General features: G+C 60.8%; 4 protein-coding genes across 6 annotated transcripts in view; 3 read left to right on the forward strand and 1 right to left on the reverse strand.

The window, feature by feature from the left end:
* Positions 1–3,230: 3,230 nt before the first annotated feature.
* LOC101037703 (uncharacterized) lies at positions 3,231–4,126 on the forward strand (the record flags this gene model as incomplete). Its single annotated transcript, XM_010331859.2, is given in 5 exon segments — positions 3,231–3,446; positions 3,448–3,701; positions 3,703–3,829; positions 3,831–3,867; positions 3,870–4,126. Coding segments are annotated over 5 exon segments (891 nt in total), but the record flags the coding sequence as incomplete, so codon positions are not given.
* On the forward strand, positions 4,078–7,905 carry LTC4S (leukotriene C4 synthase). Of its 2 annotated transcripts, XM_039460650.2 has the most exons (6): positions 4,078–5,243; positions 6,716–6,821; positions 6,984–7,083; positions 7,190–7,260; positions 7,344–7,425; positions 7,655–7,905. In XM_039460650.2, the coding sequence occupies exons 1-6, from the start codon at positions 5,193–5,195 to the stop codon at positions 7,794–7,796; spliced, it is 552 nt and encodes a 183-aa protein (XP_039316584.1). In that variant the 5' UTR covers positions 4,078–5,192; the 3' UTR covers positions 7,797–7,905. The 2 variants fall into 2 exon arrangements, with proteins under 2 accessions (XP_039316584.1, XP_039316585.1); XM_039460651.2 differs by lacking the exon at positions 6,716–6,821 and having other exon boundaries at positions 4,089–5,243.
* A 1,035-nt stretch (positions 7,906–8,940) lies between these two features.
* MGAT4B (alpha-1,3-mannosyl-glycoprotein 4-beta-N-acetylglucosaminyltransferase B) lies at positions 8,941–18,313 on the reverse strand. Of its 2 annotated transcripts, none has more exons than XM_039460654.2 (15): positions 18,141–18,313; positions 13,136–13,321; positions 12,905–13,045; positions 12,681–12,814; positions 12,237–12,283; positions 11,813–11,926; positions 11,515–11,590; positions 11,305–11,419; positions 10,841–10,971; positions 10,583–10,645; positions 10,263–10,456; positions 9,843–9,921; positions 9,676–9,763; positions 9,494–9,606; positions 8,941–9,397 (listed from the first exon to the last, which is right to left on the reverse strand). In XM_039460654.2, the coding sequence occupies exons 1-15, from the start codon at positions 18,235–18,237 to the stop codon at positions 9,374–9,376; spliced, it is 1,602 nt and encodes a 533-aa protein (XP_039316588.1). In that variant the 5' UTR covers positions 18,238–18,313; the 3' UTR covers positions 8,941–9,373. The 2 variants fall into 2 exon arrangements, with proteins under 2 accessions (XP_039316588.1, XP_039316587.1); XM_039460653.2 differs by having other exon boundaries at positions 10,538–10,645.
* SQSTM1 (sequestosome 1) overlaps positions 18,184–19,933 on the forward strand; it is a 34,561-nt gene continuing 32,811 nt past the window's right edge. Inside the window, exon 1 of the mRNA XM_039460655.2 lies at positions 18,184–18,245. The gene's annotated coding sequence lies outside the window, so the exon portion shown is untranslated. The remainder of the gene's footprint in view (positions 18,246–19,933) is intronic.

A 19,933-nucleotide genomic window follows, 5' to 3' on the forward strand; every position in this document is an offset into this window, starting at 1 on the left:
AGTCAAATGTCACCCCATCCAAAATCCCTGCAGGTTATTTTGTGGATATTGACAAACTGATTCTAAAGTTTATATAAAAAGTCAAAAGACCCAGAGTAGCCAACAACATTGGAGAAAAACAACCTTAAAGGACTGACACCACCCAGCTCCAGGACTTACTATAAAGAAACAGTAATTAAGACATTGTGGTCCAGCATTATCTCTGGGGGCAGAGGGAGGGCATTGTGGTATTGGTGAAAGAATAGACTATTTGTCGGGAGGCCGAGGCATAAGAATCGCTTGAACCCGGGAGGTGGAGGTTGCAGTGAGCCAAGATCACACCATTGCACTTCAGCCTGGGCGACACAGCAAGACTGTCTTAAAAATAAAATAAGGCCGGGCGCGGTGGCTCACGCCTATAATCCCAGCACTTTGGGAGGCCGAGGCGGGTGGATCACGAGGTCATGAGATCGATACCATCCTGGTCAACACGGTGAAACCCCGTCTCTACTAAAAATACAAAAACTAGCTGGGCATGGTGGCGCAGGCCTGTAATCCCAGCTACTCAGGAGGCTGAGGCAGGAGAATTGCCTGAGCCCAGGAGGCGGAGGTTGCGGTGAGCCGAGATCGCGCCATTGCACTCCAGCCTGGGTAACAAGAGCGAAACTCCGTCTCAAAAAAAAAAATAATAATAATAAAAATAAAATAAAATAAAAGGCCGGGCGCGGTGGCTCAAGCCTGTAATCCCAGCACTTTGGGAGGCTGAGGTGGGTGGATCACGAGGTCGAGAGATCGAGACCATCCTGGTCAACAAGGTGAAACCCCGTCTATACTAAAAATACAAAAAATTAGCTGGGCATGGTGGCTCCTGCCTATAATCCCAGCTACTCAGGAGGCTGAGGCAGAAGAATTGCCTGAACCCAGGAGGCGGAGATTGCAGTGAGCCGAGATCGCGCCATTGCACTCCAGCCTGGGTAACAAGAGCGAAACTCCGTCTCAAAAAATAAAATAAAATAAAATAAAATAAAATAAAATAGGGCCGGGCGCGGTGGCTAACGCCTGTAATCCCAGCACTTGGGGAAGCTGAGGCGGGCGGATGACAAGGTCAGGAGTTCGAGACCAGCCTGGCCAAAATGTTGAAACCTTGTCTCTACTAAAAGTACAAAAATTAGCTGGGCGCAGTGGTACGCGCCTGTAATCCCAGCTACTCAGGAGGCTGAGGCAGGAGAATTGCTTGAACCTGGGAGGTGGAGGTTACAGTGAGCCGAGATCGCGCCATTGCACTCCAGCCTGGGTGACAGAGTGAGACTCTGTCTCAAAAAAATAAAATAAAATAAAAAAATAAAAATAAAATAAAATAAAATAAAATAATAAAATATAAATGTTATATATATATATAGATAATCAACTAATTTTTTTTTTTTTTTTTTTTTTTAGCCTGTTGCCCGGGCTGGAGTGCAATGGTATGGTCTTGGCTCACTGCAACTTCTGTTTCTCAGGTTCAAGCGATTCTCCTGCCTCAGCCTCCTAAGAAACGGAGTTTACAGGAACCTGCCACCATGCCCGGCTAATTTTTATATTTTTAGTAGAAACGAGCTTTCACCATGTTGACCAGGCTGGTCTTGAACTTCTGACCTCAGGTGATCTACCCACCTCAGCCTCCCAAAGTGCTGGGATTACAGGCGTGAGCCACTGTGCCCAGCCTGGCACAATTCAGCATAAAGTTTTTGAGGTCTTTGTATTATTCCAGTGGGACGGTTGGTGAAACTTGAGTACGACCTGTAAAATGTTTGACTAGTAACTGGTATCAATGGAAATCTCTTGGTTTATATAACTGAATTATGGTTATACAAGATTTTGGTTTTTTGTTTGTTTGTTTTTGAGACAGAGTCTCCCTCTGTCGCCAGGCATGACCTCAGCTCACTGCATCTTCTGCCTCCTAAATTCGAGCAATTCTCCTCCCTCAGCCTCCTGAGTGGCTGGGATTACAGGCACCTGCCACCACACCCAGCTAATTTTTATATTTTTAGGAGAGATGGGGTTTCACTGTGTTGGTCAGGCTGGTCTCGAGTCCCTGACCTTAGGTCATCTGCTCACCTCAGCCTTCCAAAGTGTTGGAATTACAGGTGTGAGCCACCATTCCTGGCCGAGACTGTAGATTTTTGCAGATTTTTTGTAAATCTAAAATAATTTCAGCCAATCATGGTGACTCATGCCTATAATCCCAGCACTTTGGGAGGCTAAGGCAGAGGATCACATGAGCCCAGGAGTTTGAGACCATCCTGGCTAACGTAGCAAGACTGTCTCTGAAAAAAAAAAAAAAAAAATTAGTGCCTGTGGTCCCAGCTACTTGGGAGGCTGAGGTGGGAGGATTGCTTGAGCCCAGGAGTTGGAGGATGTGGTGAGGTATGTGGAGCCACTGCACTCTAGCCCAGGCAACAGAGCACAATCCTGTCTCAAATGTAAAATAATTTTTTTTTTCTTCTTTTCTTTTTCTTTTTTCTGAGACGGAGTTTCGCTCTTGTTACCCAGGCTGGAGTGCAATGGCACGATCTCAGCTCACTGCAACCTCCGCCTCCTGGGTTCAGGCAATTCTCCTGCCTCAGCCTCCTGAGTAGCTGGGACTACAGGCACGCGCCACCATGCCCAGCTAATTTTTTTGTATTTTTAGTAGAGACGGGGTTTCACCTTGTTGACCAGGATGGTCTCGATCTCTTGATCTCGTGATCCACCCGCCTCGGCCTCCCAAAGGGCTGGGATTACAGGCTTGAGCCACTGCGCCCGGCCTAAAATAATTTCTAAATAAATTTTGTTTTTCAATCTCAGGGTCCTAGTCGTGCACTGCTTATGATCCACTGCACAGAAGTTCTGATTTATTTTCTGTGCTGTGCTTACGCAGGCCTTTCTGCCTCCCAGAGGTCCTGGCGAGTGGGCATCAAAGGCTCTTCAGGGAGGACCTTTCACTTCCATCCTGATGCTGGTGCCTCCAGAGCTAGACGGGAGTATGGTGGCTGGGTGGACTGAGCCAGGGTCGGGGCTTGGCTGGCCCTTCTGTCAGTCTGAGTTGGCTTGAGCCTAGACAGGGCCCTGACAGCCTGGGTGGGCTCACAGGGAGGGAGGTGGGGACCAACAGACCCGGGGAGGGCTCCCGGGGCCAAGACCCAGGTTCCTGCCCTGCACATCTGCCCAGGAACTTCCTCAGAAGCTGCTGATGTCAGGCTTTGGCTTCCTGCTGCAGGCCAAGGAGATGAACTCCGACGGGAGGACATTCAGGCCTTGGAGGAAATGAGAGCTCGGCCCAGAGGAGGGCCTGGACTCATGCAAAGACACATGGATGTGTGACAGGCGACCAAGGAGCATGCACATCAGTATGTATGGTGCACACAGACACACTGGGCACAGCCCACTGGCACCAATGTCAACTCCTGCGTGGTGGCCTGCATCCCACCCTTCAGGCAGGCCCCACGAGGCAGAGCAGGGGGCCTGTGGTCAGGGCAGGTTCCGGGGAGGGAGGCTGAGTGGGGAGAGCCTGAGGATGCAGCCACCATGACTCCCTGGCACTGCGTCTCTGTGTCCATGCATCTAGGAGGCACTCCTCCATCGAGCCCCAAGAAGACTGTCACACCTTGGTCTGAAGCAGGGGCCCGGCCTGAGCCCTGCCCCCTGCCCTGGAGCTCACAGAGGCCCTAGCTGGGGCGTATCTGATTTCCAGGGGCAGGCCAATGATCAGGGAAGGAGGGATGCTGGGAGAGCCAGGCAGGTTCTGAGCCTCAGGCTGGGGCTGGGCTTGGGGCAGCAAGGAAGGACCAGGTGCAAGGGCAGAGCCACGTGGCCAGACCCCCGCAGCACGGCCAGTGCCCGCATGTGGGCTCCCCCAGCTCCTGCCTGTGCCTCTGGTCAATCTGGGCTTTGCCACTTCTGCCCAACACCCACCGCAAACCTGCCCAAGCCAAAAGAGGAAGTGGCCATTAGGCACAACTGGGAAAGCTTGTTGGGGGGGGGGGGGTTCCAGGTGGGGCGAGGTGGGTGGCTGGGGGCTCCAGGCGGGGCAAGGTGGATGGCTGGGGGCTCCAGGTGGGGTGAGGAAGGTGGCCGGGGGTGTTCCAGGTGGGGTGAGGTGTGTGGCCTGGGGGTCCAGGTGGGGTGAGGGGCTGGCCGGGAGGCTCCAGGTGGGGTCAGGTGGGTGGCCTGGGGGGGTCCAAGAGACACAGTCCTCAGGGGCTGCCTCTCCTCTCAGCCTGACCCTGGGTGGGCTCCGTCCTCCTCAGGGTGGCCCACGGTAGTCCCCCTCCTCACTCCGAGTTTCCCATCCCAAAGTTCTTTTTTTTTTTTTTTCCTGCTCACACCAGTGATCTCCACATCTTAGAAGTCCTGACCCAAAGTTCTAAGGAAGTTTCCAGAACTGTGTCTCAGCCTTGGCTCAGTGTCTCACAGGCCTGGAAGGGGCAGGAGTCAGCCTGTCTAGACACAGAGCCTATGTGTGGGGAGGGCTGCGGTCTTATGAAGGCAGCCTCGGGTTGTTACCCTGAGGCAAGAGGGCTTTAGGGCAGAAAGACACAGCAGGTGACTGTGTGGGACTAGAAGCACAGGATAGGCCTGGGAGAGGAGCCCCTGCGACCAACTGAGGCTGGCAGCCATCAGGATTCCTGAAGGAGAAAAAGCTTGGTGAGGCCCAGTGTGGCTGGGGTTCACTTGGACTCTATTCTAAAGGCAAAGGTAGCTGGGAAGGGCTTCTGCAGAGGAGGATGCAGCGGGGGTTGCCAGGAACAGCCTGGCTCAGGGCAGGAAACAGATAAGGTGGGTGGGGGAGTCAGCCCTGAGCCTGGGACTGGCTCCAGCATAACACGGGGGTCCGCAGGGCCTGGAGAAAGGGGGGCAATGCAGCAGGGGCACACCCACAGCTGGAACCCACCCAGATGGACAGCTTGGGCTCTGCCACATGGGGCTAGGCAAGGAAGGGGCAGGAAATGGTGAGGCGGTCCCCAGCTGGCTGCTGTCCCCTGCTCAGGCTTTGGTTTCCTCCCTGCCGGCCTGGCCTGGCTCCCTGTGGTATGGTCATGCCCCACGCACCCCCTCCACTGAGACGGGGCGGGGAGATACCCAGGCTGCTCTTCCTGTTCTGGGCCGATCTCTGAGCAGCAGTTGAGGCTAAGCGCTTCCTAGCTCGCCTTTACACACGGCCTGTTCCACTGCAGCCACCAGCACCATGAAAGATGAGGTGGCTCTTCTGGCCACCGTCACCCTCCTGGGAGTCCTGCTGCAAGGTGGGCTGGCTCCTATCTAGGAAGAGGGTGGGCCTCAGATCCCTGAAGCCTGCCCTCTGCCCCCTAGGCCCAGGGGGAGGGCAGAGGTGGGGACTACAGCCCAGGCCCAAGCTGGAGGAGGGTGGGGACTTTTGGGGATGTGGGGGACACTCAGCTGTGAGAGCTGTAGGACTTGGGGGTGAAAGGGTGCCAGGACAAGTAGTGGGATAGCCAAGGGCTTGGGGACGTTGATCCCTGCTCTTTCTTTCTTTCTTTTTTTTCTGAAACGAAGTTTCGCTCTTGTTACCCAGGCTGGAGTGCAATGGCGCGATCTCGGCTCACTGCAACCTCTGCCTCCTGGGCTCAGGCAATTCTCCTGCCTCAGCCTCCTGAGTAGCTGGGATTACAGGCACGTGCCACCATGCCCAGCTAGTTTTTTGTATTTTTAGTAGAGACGGGGTTTCACCATGTTGACCAGGATGGTCTCGATCTCTCGACCTCGTGATCCACCCGCCTCGGTCTCCCAAAGTGCTGGGATTACAGGCTTGAGCCACCGCGCCCGGCCGATCCCTGCTCTTTCTAGCTGTCCCCTCTCTGGGCATCCAAGAAAGCAGCTCCCATTCCCTGGCCCTGCTTCAAAGGCACCTCCATACTGGGACCACGTGGAGCAGGGCAGGGGTGGGACTCCTTCCTCCAGCGCCCTAAAAGGAAGCTGCTTGATGCCTTTCTCAGCCTGGCTCTAGAGGACACATTCCTGGACCAGATATCCTTGCCACGTAGGGACAGCACTGCCCCGCAGTGCGTGGGCTAGGATAAGGCAAAGCCAAGGGAGGGGGCTCTGAAGGGGCCGAACAGACAGGCCAGCCTGACCTCCAGCTGTACCTGCACTGAGCTGGATGGCCATCCTGTGACACCCATCTGCAGGGGGCCCAGCACCAAAGGTGCCAGCCCTCAAGAGGAGATGGTCAGACAGCAGGTTGCGGGAGGGAGTGCACAGCCACCACTGGTCTGTGTGTGGTCTGGCCTGGCATTCCGACCAAAGGGAAGGCTCCTGTTCAAGTGATCCACCAAGCTAGGCCTCCCACCGAGGGCCGGCCCAGTCCTCTGCACCTACCCCAGGCCTGGGGTCCTGAGGTTAGGCTAGGAGAGTCCCAGCTGCAACCTCCTGGCAGCAGAAGAGAGGGTGTCTGTTAGGCCTGGGACCAGAATGCAGGAATAGAGAAAGTGAGGTTCGGAAGCACAGGGACCCAGGCTTCAGTGATCCTGGACTGAGGCAGGGTCACAGGGCCCTGCTGGTGGGCTCTGGTAGGTGGGTGACCAGGGACTGTTAGCCACAGGGACTGTGCTTCCTTGCACCTTGGGAGGACACAGCCAGTTGGGCAATCAGGCCCCAGAGGCACTTCCTGGCCAGGGACCTGAAAGCTGCATTTGCCTGTGTTTTGCGAGTGAAATGATTCAGAAACAAAGACTCAAGTGGGCTCTCTCGCCAGCAGGTGTCCCAGTGCCCGCACCACCCATCCTCCCCCATACCCTCACAGCCTCTCTGCGCCCCAGGCTTCAGCTCTGCCCTTCCGGCTGAAAGTCAGGGACACAAGGCAGGTCAGGGATGGGTCAGACGGGAGATCTCCTCGGGAGAGAGCGGGTGGCTGTTCCGCCTTCGGGAAGGGAGGACACGGCCAAGTGCAGGGCCGGACTGCAGGCTCCCTTCCACCCCCATCTCCGGATGTCCAGACCTGACTCCTGCTCCCCCTCCGCCCCCAGCCTACTTCTCTCTACAGGTGATCTCGGCGCGCAGGGCCTTCCGCGTGTCGCCGCCGCTCACCACCGGCCCGCCCGAGTTCGAACGCGTCTACCGAGCCCAGTGAGGCGCAGAGGGACGGCGCGGGGCGGGGAGCGAGCCCTGGACGGGTCCAGGTCGCAGGACCAGCCTGGCCAGGGCGCTCATCCCACCCACCCACCCACCGCAGGGTGAACTGCAGCGAGTACTTCCCGCTGTTCCTCGCCACGCTTTGGGTCGCCGGCATCTTCTTTCACGAAGGTCGGGGTCTGGGGCAGGGGCGCACGCGCTGGAGCCTCGGGCCCGCGCAGCGCGCTAACCAGGCCTGCGCGCATCTCTCGCAGGGGCGGCGGCCCTGTGCGGCCTGATCTACCTGTTCGCGCGCCTCCGCTACTTCCAGGGCTACGCGCGCTCCGCGCAGCTCAGGTGAGGGCCCGGGGCGAGCGGGGCGGGGCCGGGGAAAGACCGCGGGTAGGCGGGGCTCCCGGGGAGCGGGGCCCCAGCTGAGGGTGGGCTCCGGGCCGGGGGCCACCGCCTTTGGGGATTCGGCGGGCGAGCCCTGGCGGCGGCCGGCCTAAGTCCCCGTGGGGCCGGGGTTGGGGCGGTCAAGAGGCGGGGCCTCCTCGCGCCACCGCCCCGCTGCCGCCGCCCGCAGGCTGGGCCCGCTGTACGCGAGCGCGCGCGCCCTCTGGCTGCTGGTGGCGCTGGCTGCGCTCGGCCTGCTCTCCCACTTCCTCCCGGCGGCGCTCCGCGCCGCGCTCCTCGGACGGCTCCGGACGCTGCTGCCGTGGGACTGAGACCAGGGCCGCCGGAGCCTGGGAAGAAGAGCCGGAGCCTCCAGCTACCCCGGGAGGGGCGCTCGCCTCCGCTTCCTAGTCTCTCATTAAAGTTCTCATGACCCAGCCAGGCTGCGTTCTCTGAGTGTGCGGGGGCGGCGCACTGCGGGGAAGCCTGGAGCGGCTCAGCCCACGGCCGGGGCATCCCGACGTTCTTCCTAGAGGCGGCGTGGGAGGGACTGCGGAGGAACGGGACCTCCCTTTGGGGCGGGACTGAGTCCGCTCTTAACTTCCCACCCCTGCTCCCTACTCAGCCTCGGGGCCGACCATTCCAACCTTCTCAGCGCTGTCCTCACCGGTCCCCCCTCTCCTGACGCTCGGCCACCCAGCCCTCGTCCCCTGGCCTTCACAGCCGACACTAGAGCTTGTGGGTCCCTCCCCAGGTGAGGATAAAGGCCTTTTCCTTTTGGTCAGCACTGGGTTCCCCGCGTTAACTGTACGTGTTCAGGGCAGCCCTCCCAGCTCCGCAGAGCTGCGGGCACCAAGGGAACATAGTGACAGGTGCTCTCAAGGAAATGTCCAGAAGCCTTGGGGACCCAGGGGAGGCCCACCGAAACAAAGAAGTGATTTTTTAGCCAAGCCTACAGGAGAAAAGGTGAGCCTTCCAAGCAGGGGCAGTGGTGTGTGCAAAGGCCCTGAGGTGAGTGGGAGACCCTAACATGTGCCACAGAGACTGTTGGGGACCCAGGATGAGGACCAAGCTGAGACACATAGGGGAACAAGGAGACTGGGAAATGCCTTCAGCTTGAGGCACTAAGGGAATGCCTTATCCCAGGCCTTGCATGGGGGAGGAGGCATCTGGGGGACTTGCATCGGCATCGTAGTCCAGCATTCTGGGCTGGTTTCACTCGTGAATTACCGACTTTGCAGCCTGATCCTAGAAATGGGGGTGAGGTGGTACTGCAGCTGCACAGCCAGGTGCTGGGTGGGCCCCACGCTGTCAGGTCAGGCTGGCTCCTTTGCTTAGCAGGGAGAGGTCGCAGTTGGTGCTGGGTGGGGAGGCCCAGTGCCAGGCTTAGCTGGCATGTTGGGGCACAGACCAGACATCTGAAGCCAAACGCAGGGGTAGAGGAGATGTCCAGGGAGCTCACATTTGAGGCACACGCTTCATTAACTCTTTATTACAAGTCACGCTTATAGAAGTATATGTGGACTTACGTGAAAAAATCAAATGTATCCAAGAATAAAAAACACAGCACATAAAGTAGTATATGCATTCCAGTGTTCGCGCCAGAGACAGCAGGCGCCCAAGAAAAAGCTCTTCTAAAACGACCTGGCTGGGGCAGGCCGGTGCAAACGGTTCCAGGCCTCAGGCACAGTGTGGGGGCCGCCTGCCTTCTCTGCGGCCCGGCGGGCGGGGACAGCACCAGCTCCTGGGGCCTCCGGGCCAGCGGCGGACCCCAGGCCGGCCCGAGCCTGGCGCCGGGCAGAACCCTTCAGGCAGGGCCATATCTGACCCTCCGGGGACGGCAGTGATGACATCCCCCAGAAACATGGGCTTCAGGGCTGGCCACAGGGTACCCTCAGAAGCCCTTGGCTTAGTCGGCCTTTTTCAGGAAGATCTGGAAGAGCCAGGCCCAGGGTCAGCAGGGCCTCTGAACTCCGCCAAGGTCTCCCTCACTGCTTCCCATGCCTGGCCTGGCCCTGCCCAGCCTCACCTCGCTCAGAATCACCCATACAGGGGAGTCCGTCTGGATGGAGAGGCGCAGAGCTTCCAGAGGGCCGAAGGCTGGGTCCACCTCTCCCTCTGCCACTCCCTTGTAGAAGGAGCCTGAGGGAGGGCAGTGCTGAGAGGGTGTCCCTGAACCCCAGCCCACCCTCTCCCCCAGCCCCTACCCACCAATCTGGAGGTAGCCATCGGGGCTCCGAGGGTACCGGAGGGTGGCGGCGCGGCCCTCCTGCAGGGCCTCCTTGTCCGACTGAGGGTTCTGGGGGCAGAATCAAGGGCTGAAACAGGTAGCCTTGGGAGGCCTGGCCTCAGTGCACACCATACCCTACCACACTTACATCAAAGGGCAGCACCTCCACAGACGTGTTGAAGAGCTTGTCCTCTGGGTGCTCAATGTTCCCACTGCGGAAGAAAAACCTGCAGCCAGGCAGGCCTGTGAGCTGCTGCAGAGGCAGCTCTCTAGCACAGCACCCAGGGCCCAGCAAAGAAGGGCCAGGCCTGCGCCAGGGGCACTCCCAGGTGGCTGTCAGGCTGTGCGAGGTGACTAGGGCCTTCCTCTGGGAGGACGGTGACAGGAAACACCCCTGAGCTCCTAGGGGCTGCCTAACTTAGTCCTGACAAGGTCGCTACCGTTAGGAGGCCCACTTTTCAGATGAGGAAACTGAAGAATGGGAGGATAAGTAATTTGCTGGTAGAGCCTAAACCCTGGTGGCCACCCAGCCCCACCCCCATTGCAGACCCACGGTGCTGGCACTGACCGCTCCAGTCGCAGGGGCTGGAAGAAGCGGAAGCGGATGAAGTCCCCGGCGGCGGGGGTAAAGGCCCAGAAGAAGTCTTCGCGCAGGTAGGCTTTCTCCAGGGTGAAGTGCTGGTACGTCTTCAGGCTCGTGCTCACCTCTGCCGGGGGGTTCACATGTTCCTTCCGCAGTGCCTGCTTTCCAAAGTCCTTGTCCTGCATCAGTGGAGGGACAGCAGTGATGGCGTGGGCCCCACCCCGGACCCTGGCCTAGGGGGAGCATGCAGCACAGCCCACCTTCAGTTTCTGGATCTTGCCAGCCAGTGAGGAGTGAGTACCCACGTGCTGAAAGAGGGACGGCTTGAAGCGGATCCGCAGGTTGGCCTTCTGCCGGTCACAGTGCTTCTGCGGAGGGTGAGAGACACCCCAGGGCTTGGCTTAGCCCTCCTTACCCAACATGGCCTCTCCTGGGGGACACCAAGGCCCTCCCACAGCTGACAGTGCCCTCTCTAGGTGATCAGACAGGGCAGGGACACAGTCTGTGCTGGAGGCTGCCTGCCCATTGGCCTTGCCCCGCCAGTCCCACCACCCCTTGCTCACCGCATCCTTCTCGGGGTTGCAGACTTTCACCCACAGAATATGGTCCAGGAGCCAGTCGATGGGCTTGTCCCGGTAGAACATAAGGATGAACTCTACAATCAGGCTCAGGTCTAGCGACTTGAACATCTTCCCTGGGGGGGAGGGGACCTGAGTGGGCAGTGCTGCTCCGCTGGACTTCCTCTTACTCCCTGCAGGGCCGCTCCCCCCTCACCCTGGAGAGTCCCACAGCAAACCCAGGGGCAGGCTTCAGGCAGGTGTGGGCACAAGGAGACAACAGGTGGGGACGCCAGACATGCCCAGTGCACAGGCAATGCGAACAGGCCAGGTGGGGCTGTGGCGCACACACACCAGGCAGGGCCCAATCTGGGCAAAGGCTCAGAGCAGACACAGTGTGGGACTGGGAGAGAGGATGGCAGAGGCAGGAGGGACAGAAAGGCACAGTCAGGTTAGGGGAGGGGGCGCACCAATGAAGCCCAGCTGGGAGAACTCCAGGATCATCCAGTCCTCTGAAGGCTGCTGCAGTGCGAAGTTCTTCATGGTGCTCAGGTAGTTGGGCTTGGCCACAATGTCGTCCTCCAGCTGCAGGGTGAGCAGAGAGGGGCTGTGACTCAGAAGGGGTACCCAGATGGAGCAGACGCAGAGCAGGGGAGGGCAGCGCAGGGGTCGGGGCTGACCTGCACGTAGTAGATGCCTTTGGACTGCGCGTACATCATGAGGAAGCAGTAATCGAGGTTCTGTTTGGTCCTCCACCTGCGGGCCGGGGCGGGGCCTCAGGAGCCGAGACCCCTCCACCTCCAGGGTGGCTCGCAGAGAAGCCACTGGGTGGGCAGCCCTTGTCCCCCCACCCCCATGCACGGGTCATCCCGTGGAGAATTCAGGGCACTGCAGGGCAACGCCCTGGACTCAGACACCGGTAGATGGGTTCTCAGCACAGGTGGGCAGGTTGCTGGGGGTATGGGGGAGTGCCAGTACCTGACTCTCTCCTTGGGGTCCCCAAAGGACTCTCGGAGGCGGGAGAAGTCAGGGTAGAAGTGGGGAGAGGGCGAGATGACCTCCAGGAGCCCGGAATGGATCTCGGTGGGGAACCTGGGGGGTGGGAAGGCCCAGTCCATATGCAGCCTCCAGAGGCCGAGGGGGGCTGAGTCCACCAGACCCTGGCCCATTTTTTGAGACTCACCCATTGCCAGCCCCCCACCATCCCCCACACCCAGCCAACTGAGGCAGCGGGGCTCCAGAGGGCTGGGCCACTTCTGCACACCCACCCTCTCCCCCACCAGGTCCTTGCCTCCCCACAAGATAGGGAAGGCACTATCTTCTGGGGAAGCAGGAACCTGCCAGAACAACACCCCTTAAAGAGCCCTCCCGCCACTAGCTCTCTGGGGCTGCCAGTACTCACAAGGCCTTGATATTCTCTGTCACTGCCGAAGTGTACTGTGGGTCAGTCTGTGGGGAGACCAAGCACCCTCCCTTAGCCCTGCTGCTGCCCCAATAGGCCTGGAAGAAGGGCTCGGAGAAAGGGCGCAGACTTCAGATATCCCCCCACTCATATGGAGGGAGCAAGCCTGCTGTGCTGAGGGCAGAAGAAGGGGGCCCCTACAGACAGCCCTTTCCCTTTGGGACATGCAGGGCCACTGGCGGGGAGAGCTGGGTAACAGGCCTAGGGGTGGGAGAGCACCAGAAAGCCCTTTCTTTTAAACTTTCTATCTTGGAACATTGGCCAATGCAACTAGCAACTGAACTTCCGACAGCTTTCTGCTCTGGAATGGCTCCTGCTGTCATTTCTCCTGCACCACAGGGGCTCCTCTGAACGTCCCCCAACCCTGCAACCAGGCTCGCTCACCTCAGCAATCAGCACCACAATGACCGAGTCCTCCTTCTCCTGTGGGCTCAGCTCGGAGATGAGTGAGTGCAGAGTGTCAGTCAGGTACGAGTGCACCTCGCGCCGCACGCTCGGGATGCCCATCACCACTGACACTACGGGGGACAGAGGTGTGACGCTGGAAAGGACACTGGGGGGGGGACACCTCGCTCCCACCCTGCTCTCCTTCCCGCCCACGCCCCTACCTCCGGTGCGGCCCTGGCCCACGCGCACGGCGGGCTGCAGACTGCTCTCCTTGGCCAGCAGGTGTGGTAGGTGGTGGAAGACAGTGGGCAGGTGCAGCACCTGCCGGTGCGAGCCGTTCCACGGCTTCAATCGGGGGTCCTCTGGGTGGGTCAGGAAGGACAGGGACTGAGACCAGGCAGCCTACAACCACCCGGCCCCCCGCCCTTTCCCCTTCCCGTCCCAGACCTCACCTGTTAGGTGGCCCCAGGTGCGATTGCCCTCTCCCTCTCGCAGGGCCTGCCTCTCCGAAACGGCCCTCTTGATTTCATCCAGCACCAGGTTGAGCTCCTTGGAGCGCCTGAGGCTCTCCTGCTCAGCTGCGTGCAACCGATCCCGCAGTGCCAGAAACTCCCGCTGGTAAACGTCCACGACGTCGCCTGCAGGTCGTATGCAAGCCGTCACAAGGGGGCAGTCTAGAGCTGCTCTACAGGCGCCTTGGGTGTGCCAGGGCACACATCTGGGTGCCCATCTGTGTAACAGCTCATTTACGTCTATTCCCGTGCCCGCCACACGTGAGCTAGCTGTGGTCACTCTAAAGTCACACTGACACTTATGCTTGTGGTGAGAAAACCGGGGGATTAATCCTCTTCTCGTGCTCTCCCTTACTTTTCTTTTTTTTTTGTTTTTGAGACGGAGTTTCGCTCTTGCTACCCAGGCTGGAGTGCAATGGCGCGATCTCGGCTCACCGCAACCTCCGCCTCCTGGGTTCAGGCAATTCTCCTGCCTCAGCCTCCTGAGTAGCTGGGATTACAGGCACGCGCCACCATGCCCAGCTAATTTTTGTATTTTTAGTAGAGACGGGGTTTCACCATGTTGACCAGGATGGTCTCGATCTCTTGACCTTGTGATCCACCCGCCTCGGCCTCCCAAAGTGCTGGGATTACAGGCGTGAGCCACCGCGCCCGGCCTTCTCCCTTACTTTTCTATCCCCTAAAGAGGCATCTGAAGTGGGAGGACGATTTGCAGACATAGGCAGGGCAATCCTAAACAAGGGCTGGAACAGCCTCAGACTGATTCCTCTCTGTCCGTTGGCCTCCAGTGCCCACTCCTGCTTTTTGCAGCTCCTTCCAGGGCGTGGGATACCCAAGGTCCTGGTGCTTGTTATTCACTGTCCTTGTGGTGGTTGCTGGTTGCTAACCCTATACTGGATTCTTAGCCTCACAATGGACCCAGGGAGTGGCGGCTGCAGTTCCAGGAGCCCACCTCACCTCGGATGAGCAAATGAGGCTGAGAAACCAGCCCCCGGGCTGCTCAAGGACAGTCAACAGCAGCGAGGGGACTCGCTCTGAATGCCCTGGTGCCTATGTCTCTGGAGACCTGTGCTGCACCTGGGCCACCTTGAAGGGTCCGCATGCCACCCCAGGAGGACCCATGTCAGAACCTTCAGCTGGGTCCAGGCATGAGGGCCGTAGGTGGATAGGCCCTGGCTCCACTGTTCTGGCAGGGACCAGTGAGCAAGAATGAGACGAACAACCTCCTGGGGGCTCAGTGCCCGTAGTCTATGCAGCAGTGTGCTCAAGGCCTCTGCCAGGCGAGCCTCTGAAAACCTATGTGGTCTATAAGGCCTTAAATTTCCAAGTCTCTTAAGTTTCAGAAGCCTGACAGAATTCCCCCTACCCCCAGGCAGCTCTTCCATTCCTTGATCCCTGGTGGATCCACAGACCCTAGAGTTCCCTGGGATGGCTTCGCCCCACCAGCAGCCCTGTGCATGATCAAGGTCATAATCAGGCAAAGTTCAGTCGCCTCAGGGCACACCCCTTTGTGAAGCAGAAGCAAAGGTCTAAGTGCCAAGTGCCCAGGGAAGAGGAAGGGGTGGACCTGGGCAGGAGGGAAAGGTTTAAGGAGCAGGGAGCCAGGTAGATCTTCCCTGATGCAGCTCTTACCCAGGAGACTAGCTCCCACCCTCCCACACCCTGTCTCTCTGGGGCTAAAGGCTGAGGCCAAGTGGAGCCTCTGGACAGCCGGTGGCAGTAGGGAAGGGGGAGTCCGGTTACCAGATCTGCCAGGCTCCATGTTGAGCTACCCTGGAAACCTGAGCCCTTGAATGCAGAGCTGGCCACCCCCAACACTCATCCTTTGCTGGGCAGCACCGAGGCATGGGCAGCAGTCGCCCAGAGGGATGGGACTGGAGGTGCTGAGGCCCACAGAACCATCAGGAGAGGGTTCAGAGTCACCTGTACCTGCAGGTGTGTCTCCCTCCTGCCTAGATGCCAGTCCCCGATCGCCTACCTACAGCCACCACCCGCCTCCACCCCTACCCCCCACTCTGGCCTTCTCTGTTCCACGTGACTGCCCCAGGTCGACAGGCTAGGTGGGCAGTGGTGGGTGATGCTGCCTGAATCACCCTGGCAACAGCCTACTCCTTACCCTGGCTTCCTTCCTAGAGGCCTCCCCTCTTCCCCACGTCCTGTTTACCAGGAGGTGAAGGGCCCCACGGGCTCCCATCTACACCAACCCTTCTGTCATTTCCCTGGGTACTGCAGGCCCTGGCCCTGGGCAGCCTCCCCGGCCTTGCCCTCATCCCCAGCTTCTCTGTGGGTCCAACTCTTTGATTGCCTCTCCATGGGCCAGGCCCCATACCAGGGCTCTGCCAAGCCATGCTGGCACCCTATAACATTCAGGGGCTGGAGAGGCAGCTCAGGTGAGAGGGGCCAGCCTGGGAGCCCCTGCCATAACCTTTCTGCCCCAGAGAGTAGGAAGGTGTGAAGGGGCTGGCCCCAGAAGGGCTGGAACAGCGGGCCGCAATGTTAAGAGCAGCAGCAATGAGGCCTGGAGGCTGTGCCACTCACTCTCCCCTGGAGGCAAGTCATTAGGACACCCTGAGGCCAGCAAGCCATAGTTTCCCCTGCTTCCCTCTTGGTTGGGGAAAGATTAGCCAAAATGGGGCACCACCTTTGTGTCCTGTACTTAGGGAAAAGGAACCGGCTCAGAGGGGCATAGGCAGATGTCATGCCCGTTAATGGTCTGCTGTCACCATTCATGGGGGTGGCAGGTGTCTACCTCTTCTCCAGACCTTGCAACCTCCTTGGGAGTCAAGGAGGGTGTCCATGATTGCTCAGGTCCAGGCCTGGGGAGGAGGACAGCCTGAAAGCTGGGAGTGCTGTGTGGCTGAAACCCTGAGTCACCCCCAAGGGTCTGCCTCCTTGGGCAGATCCTCAGCAGGTGCTTGGCCAAGAGCCACAGTTTGAGTGCTGGCAGAGCTGCTTCACTGGCTACATAGGAAATTGGGCCCAAACCCTTCTCCAGGGTCCATCTTGCCTCTAATAGGCTTTCCTGGGCTTGACCCTGGAAAGCCCCACTGCGACCCACCACTGCTTCCAGGATGCCACCCTCACCTGCTGCCCTTCCTTTCTGGTTTCCGGCCCACCTCCTTCCTTCCCTGCAGATTCAATATCCTGGGTCCTTCCCTCAAGTTCCTGGACCCCCGCTGGCTGCAAACTAGAGGCCAGGTTCCAATATGGCCTCAGACCAGCTAAGTCTGGCTTCACCAGGGGTTAAGACAGATTGTCTACATGTGACAATGAGATAGGTTCACATAATAGGCTGGATTCCTAGCTTTTCTTGTGGCCTCGAAAGACCTGGTCCTACTGGGTCACCACAGAAACACGTGACAGCTCCTCGACAAGGCAGGCCAAGGTCACCCCCCTACCCATGCCTCAGGATTCTTAGGCTTCCATGCCCCAGGGGCCGGGCCCCTTGCATCTAAATGCTTCCTGCTCCCCAGGCCCTCAGAGCCAGCCTCCCAGATGCCCCCCAGGTACAGTGGGTCCCATGGAGCCAGTGCCTCTCCCTCACTCTGGTGTCCTGGAGACTGGGTCCCCATGGTGAGCCAGGCTTGCAGAGGCGGCTCCTGACACCAACCGGGGGGCATGCAGCTGCTGTAGGAGGCACACACTGGCTGAAAACAAGGAGCAAGGGCTCATGGCTCTCCCCACAACTTGAAGAGTGTGCCCCAGCCCTTCAGATAGGCCCCACCTAGGCCTTCCTGCCAGTCTGCTTTTATAGCCACCCTGCCAAGGGCCCGGAAGGTCCTTCCCCAGGTGAGACACCTACAGAGAACTCTGCCCTAGCCATGTCCTCCCTTGATAATATACCCCACCACCGGGACCTCTGCCCCAGCCATCCCTCCCCTGTGCCAGGCAGGCTCCCTGCAGAGTCCCTGGGTGATGCCTTTCAGGTCCTGGAGCCCCAACGCCAGCCCAGGCCGCTGCCCTGCCAGAACCAGTGCGGCAGGGGGGCGCGCTGGCAGAGCTCGGCGGGGGTAGCTGGGGCTCGGAGGATCCGGATAGCTGCAGGTCCCCCTCCCGCCCTCCTCCCCAGCCTCTCTGGGGTGGTGCTCCGGGACAGGGGAACAGGGAAGCAGGTGGCAGGGAGGCCGAGGGGCAGCTGGCTTCAGCCTGCTTAGGCGTCCAACAGGCGGGCGGGCAGGACGCCGCTTTCCCGGCACCTCCCGACCGAGGCAGCAGCGCCTCCGATGGCTCAAGCCCCACTCGGCCCCACCACCGCCAAGGCCCGGACAGGGTGGGGATTGGTCCGCAACCTCCGCCTGCAAGAGCGCTAGGCAGACGCGAAGGAAGGGGTCCAGCCAGGGAAGCGCGGGGAGCGGGCGGGGGGCCGCACAGGAGCGCAGGGCCGCTGGGCCGGGCTGACTCAGGACACCTCCCTCCCGCCCGCCCTGCCATAGGCCGGACGCTGCCGAGGCTTTCCGGGACCTTGTGTCACGCCGGGGTCGCCCAGGCCGGCGCCGGGCAGCGGGAGGCGGATTGGGGTGTCCTCGCGCCTGTGTCCCTTACGCCACCCCAGCTCCTGCCCGTCCCGGGACCCCCGGTCACAGCCACCTATGTGACCTTGCGTCTTTGCCCCTCTCTGGGAACCCCACGGGCCCCTAGCTTGCGGGTGGGAGCCACCAGTCCGGCGTCGGGACAGCCGCGCCCGCTGAGGCTGGTCCGGGGCACCCACGGGCGGGGCTGGCGCGGGGCGGGCTGGCGCGGCCCGGGCCCGAGGGGGACACCGCGGCTCCAGCAGCAAACAAGTGGGGGACGGTGGGAGGGGCGTGCTCCGCGCCGCTTGGGCGGGGAAGGGGCGCCTGCGTCGGCTTCCGGCCGCCTCCCGCGGCCACCGCCGGGCCCGCTCCCGCCGCCGACGCCCAGGTGCGCCAGGTGCGGGCCGGGCCGGCCGGGCGGGGGGCGCGCTCACCTTTCTGGCCGCTGAGCGCCGCGTACCAGGACAGCGAGAGGAAGGCGCACAGGCAGAAGAGCAGCAGCGTCAGGAAGGTGCCATTGCGGAGCCTCATCTCCTCTGGTGCGCGGCGGGCGCTCGCGGGGCCGAGGCCGCATGGCCCGGGGAACCGGGGCCGGGGCGCAGGGGCTGAGAGGCGGCGGCGGCGGCGGCGGCGGCGGGGGCCCCGGCCCCGGGGCAGGGAGGGGCGGGGGACCCGGGGCCGGGCGGGGTCGCGCTTAGGCCGGGATGGGGACCGGACTGGGCAGAGCGCCGGCCGCTCCGCAGGGGCGCGGGACACTGGCGGCCTCGCCTCCGCGGCTGGGCCGGGCCGGGCCGGGCTGGGCTGGGCTGGGTGGCGAGAGCCGCGGCCCGGCCTGGATCTGAGGCCTGGATCTGGGGCCGCCGCGGAGTCGACGGCGCAGGGCGGGGCGGCCCGGATTTAAAGGGGCCGCAGCAACCGCCGCTGCCTGCGCCGCGAGGGGGCGGGGTGGGGGGACGGCGCCTGGCACCCCGGCGGGCTCCCGTGGCCCTACGTGGGCTCGTGCGAGTCGGCGCCAGGTGAGGCCGGAGTGCGAGTGCTGGTGGACGGCAGCGAAGCCGGGGCGGGCGGCGGGGGCGGCGCCCCCGGGACCTTCGTACCCTTCTCGTACACATCTCCACCGCAAGTCCCCTGCGCCCAGACCACGACCCCATTCGCACGTTGTCTGGGCTCTTTCCCGGGCGTGAGGGGCTCTGGGCGGCGCGGGGTACTGGGCTGCTGGAGCCGGGAGCGGCCGCTGCCTTCGCCGCCGCCCAGGGCGCTTCCCAGCTCGGGAGCTTTCTCTGGGCCGCGGGACGGAGGCGCGCGGGGCCGGGGAGGCGGGAACAATGGGCCCTTCTAGGGGGTGTCAGGGCCGGTGCTCGTGGGTGCGGAGCAGTGACCAGCCCAGAACCGCGCCGGCTTCCCGAGGCCCGGGCGCGCTGGCGCGCCGCTAACGGGAGCAACGGGCCCTGCCGCGTGTGGTGCGGCGGCCGCCTCGCCCCACCCAGCCTGCTGTTGATGGGCGCCCACGCCTTCATTCGCGTTTTTGTAATTTTTTTTTTTTTTGAAACCGAGTCTCGCTCTGTCGGAGTGAAGTGGCGCGATCTCCGCTCACTGCAACCTCCACCTTCCAGGTTCAAGCGATTCTCCTGCCCCGGCCTCCGGAGTAGCTGGGATTGCAGGCGCGCGCCACCACGCCCGGCTAATGTTTGTATTTTTTTCTTTTTTGGTGCCATGACTCGGATAATTTTTGTATTTTTAGTAGAGATGGGGTTTCACCATAGGCCAGGCTGGTCCTGAACTCTTGACCTCAGGTGATCCCCCTGCCTAGGCCTCCCAAAATGCTGGGATTATAGGCGGGAGCCTCCAGGCCCGGCCCATTCGCATTCTAATTGCAGGCCTTCCCCAATCCTCTGTGGAACCAGAAAGGGCACAAATTCTAAAGGGATTGGCCCAGCGCTGCCTCTAGGCAGGCTTTGGGCAGTCCTGGGGGCCCAGTTCCCTGTGGAGGCTACAGGGACCTCTCTGCCCCTCCCGCCGCTGGGAGGCCTGAAGGGGCTGGACTGGGAGTGAATCGGCTTTGTCTTGGTAGTCCAGCCCGGGCCCACACCTGGTGCTGGGTAGAAGCAGGAGCTTCCAGGGTCTGGACAGTGCCCTCACAGAGAGCTTGATGCCAGGAGGTGTGGCCCGGCCAGGGGCTGAGGGGGGCTGGATGCTGGGGCCCTGCGTTAAAGGACAGGGTTCCCCA

Source organism: Saimiri boliviensis, chromosome 20 (assembly GCF_048565385.1).
Source record: "Saimiri boliviensis isolate mSaiBol1 chromosome 20, mSaiBol1.pri, whole genome shotgun sequence".
Classification (NCBI taxonomy): domain Eukaryota; kingdom Metazoa; phylum Chordata; class Mammalia; order Primates; family Cebidae; genus Saimiri; species Saimiri boliviensis.

Bases quoted from the DNA above. Each gene is read 5' to 3' on its own strand.
- MGAT4B (XM_039460653.2), bottom strand. From the start codon at position 18,237: ATGAGGCTCCGCAATGGCACCTTCCTGACGCTGCTGCTCTTCTGCCTG. The intron at 11,927-12,236 runs GTGAGTACTGGC...CCCACCCCCCAG, and splicing joins ACAGAGAATATCAAGGCCTT to GTTCCCCACCGAGATCCATT. The intron at 9,398-9,493 runs GTGAGGCTGGGC...TGGCTCTTCCAG, and splicing joins TATGGGTGATTCTGAGCGAG to ATCTTCCTGAAAAAGGCCGA.
- LTC4S (XM_039460650.2), top strand. From the start codon at position 5,193: ATGAGGTGGCTCTTCTGGCCACCGTCACCCTCCTGGGAGTCCTGCTGC. The intron at 7,261-7,343 runs GTCGGGGTCTGG...CATCTCTCGCAG, and splicing joins CGGCATCTTCTTTCACGAAG to GGGCGGCGGCCCTGTGCGGC. The intron at 7,426-7,654 runs GTGAGGGCCCGG...CGCCGCCCGCAG, and splicing joins GCGCGCTCCGCGCAGCTCAG to GCTGGGCCCGCTGTACGCGA.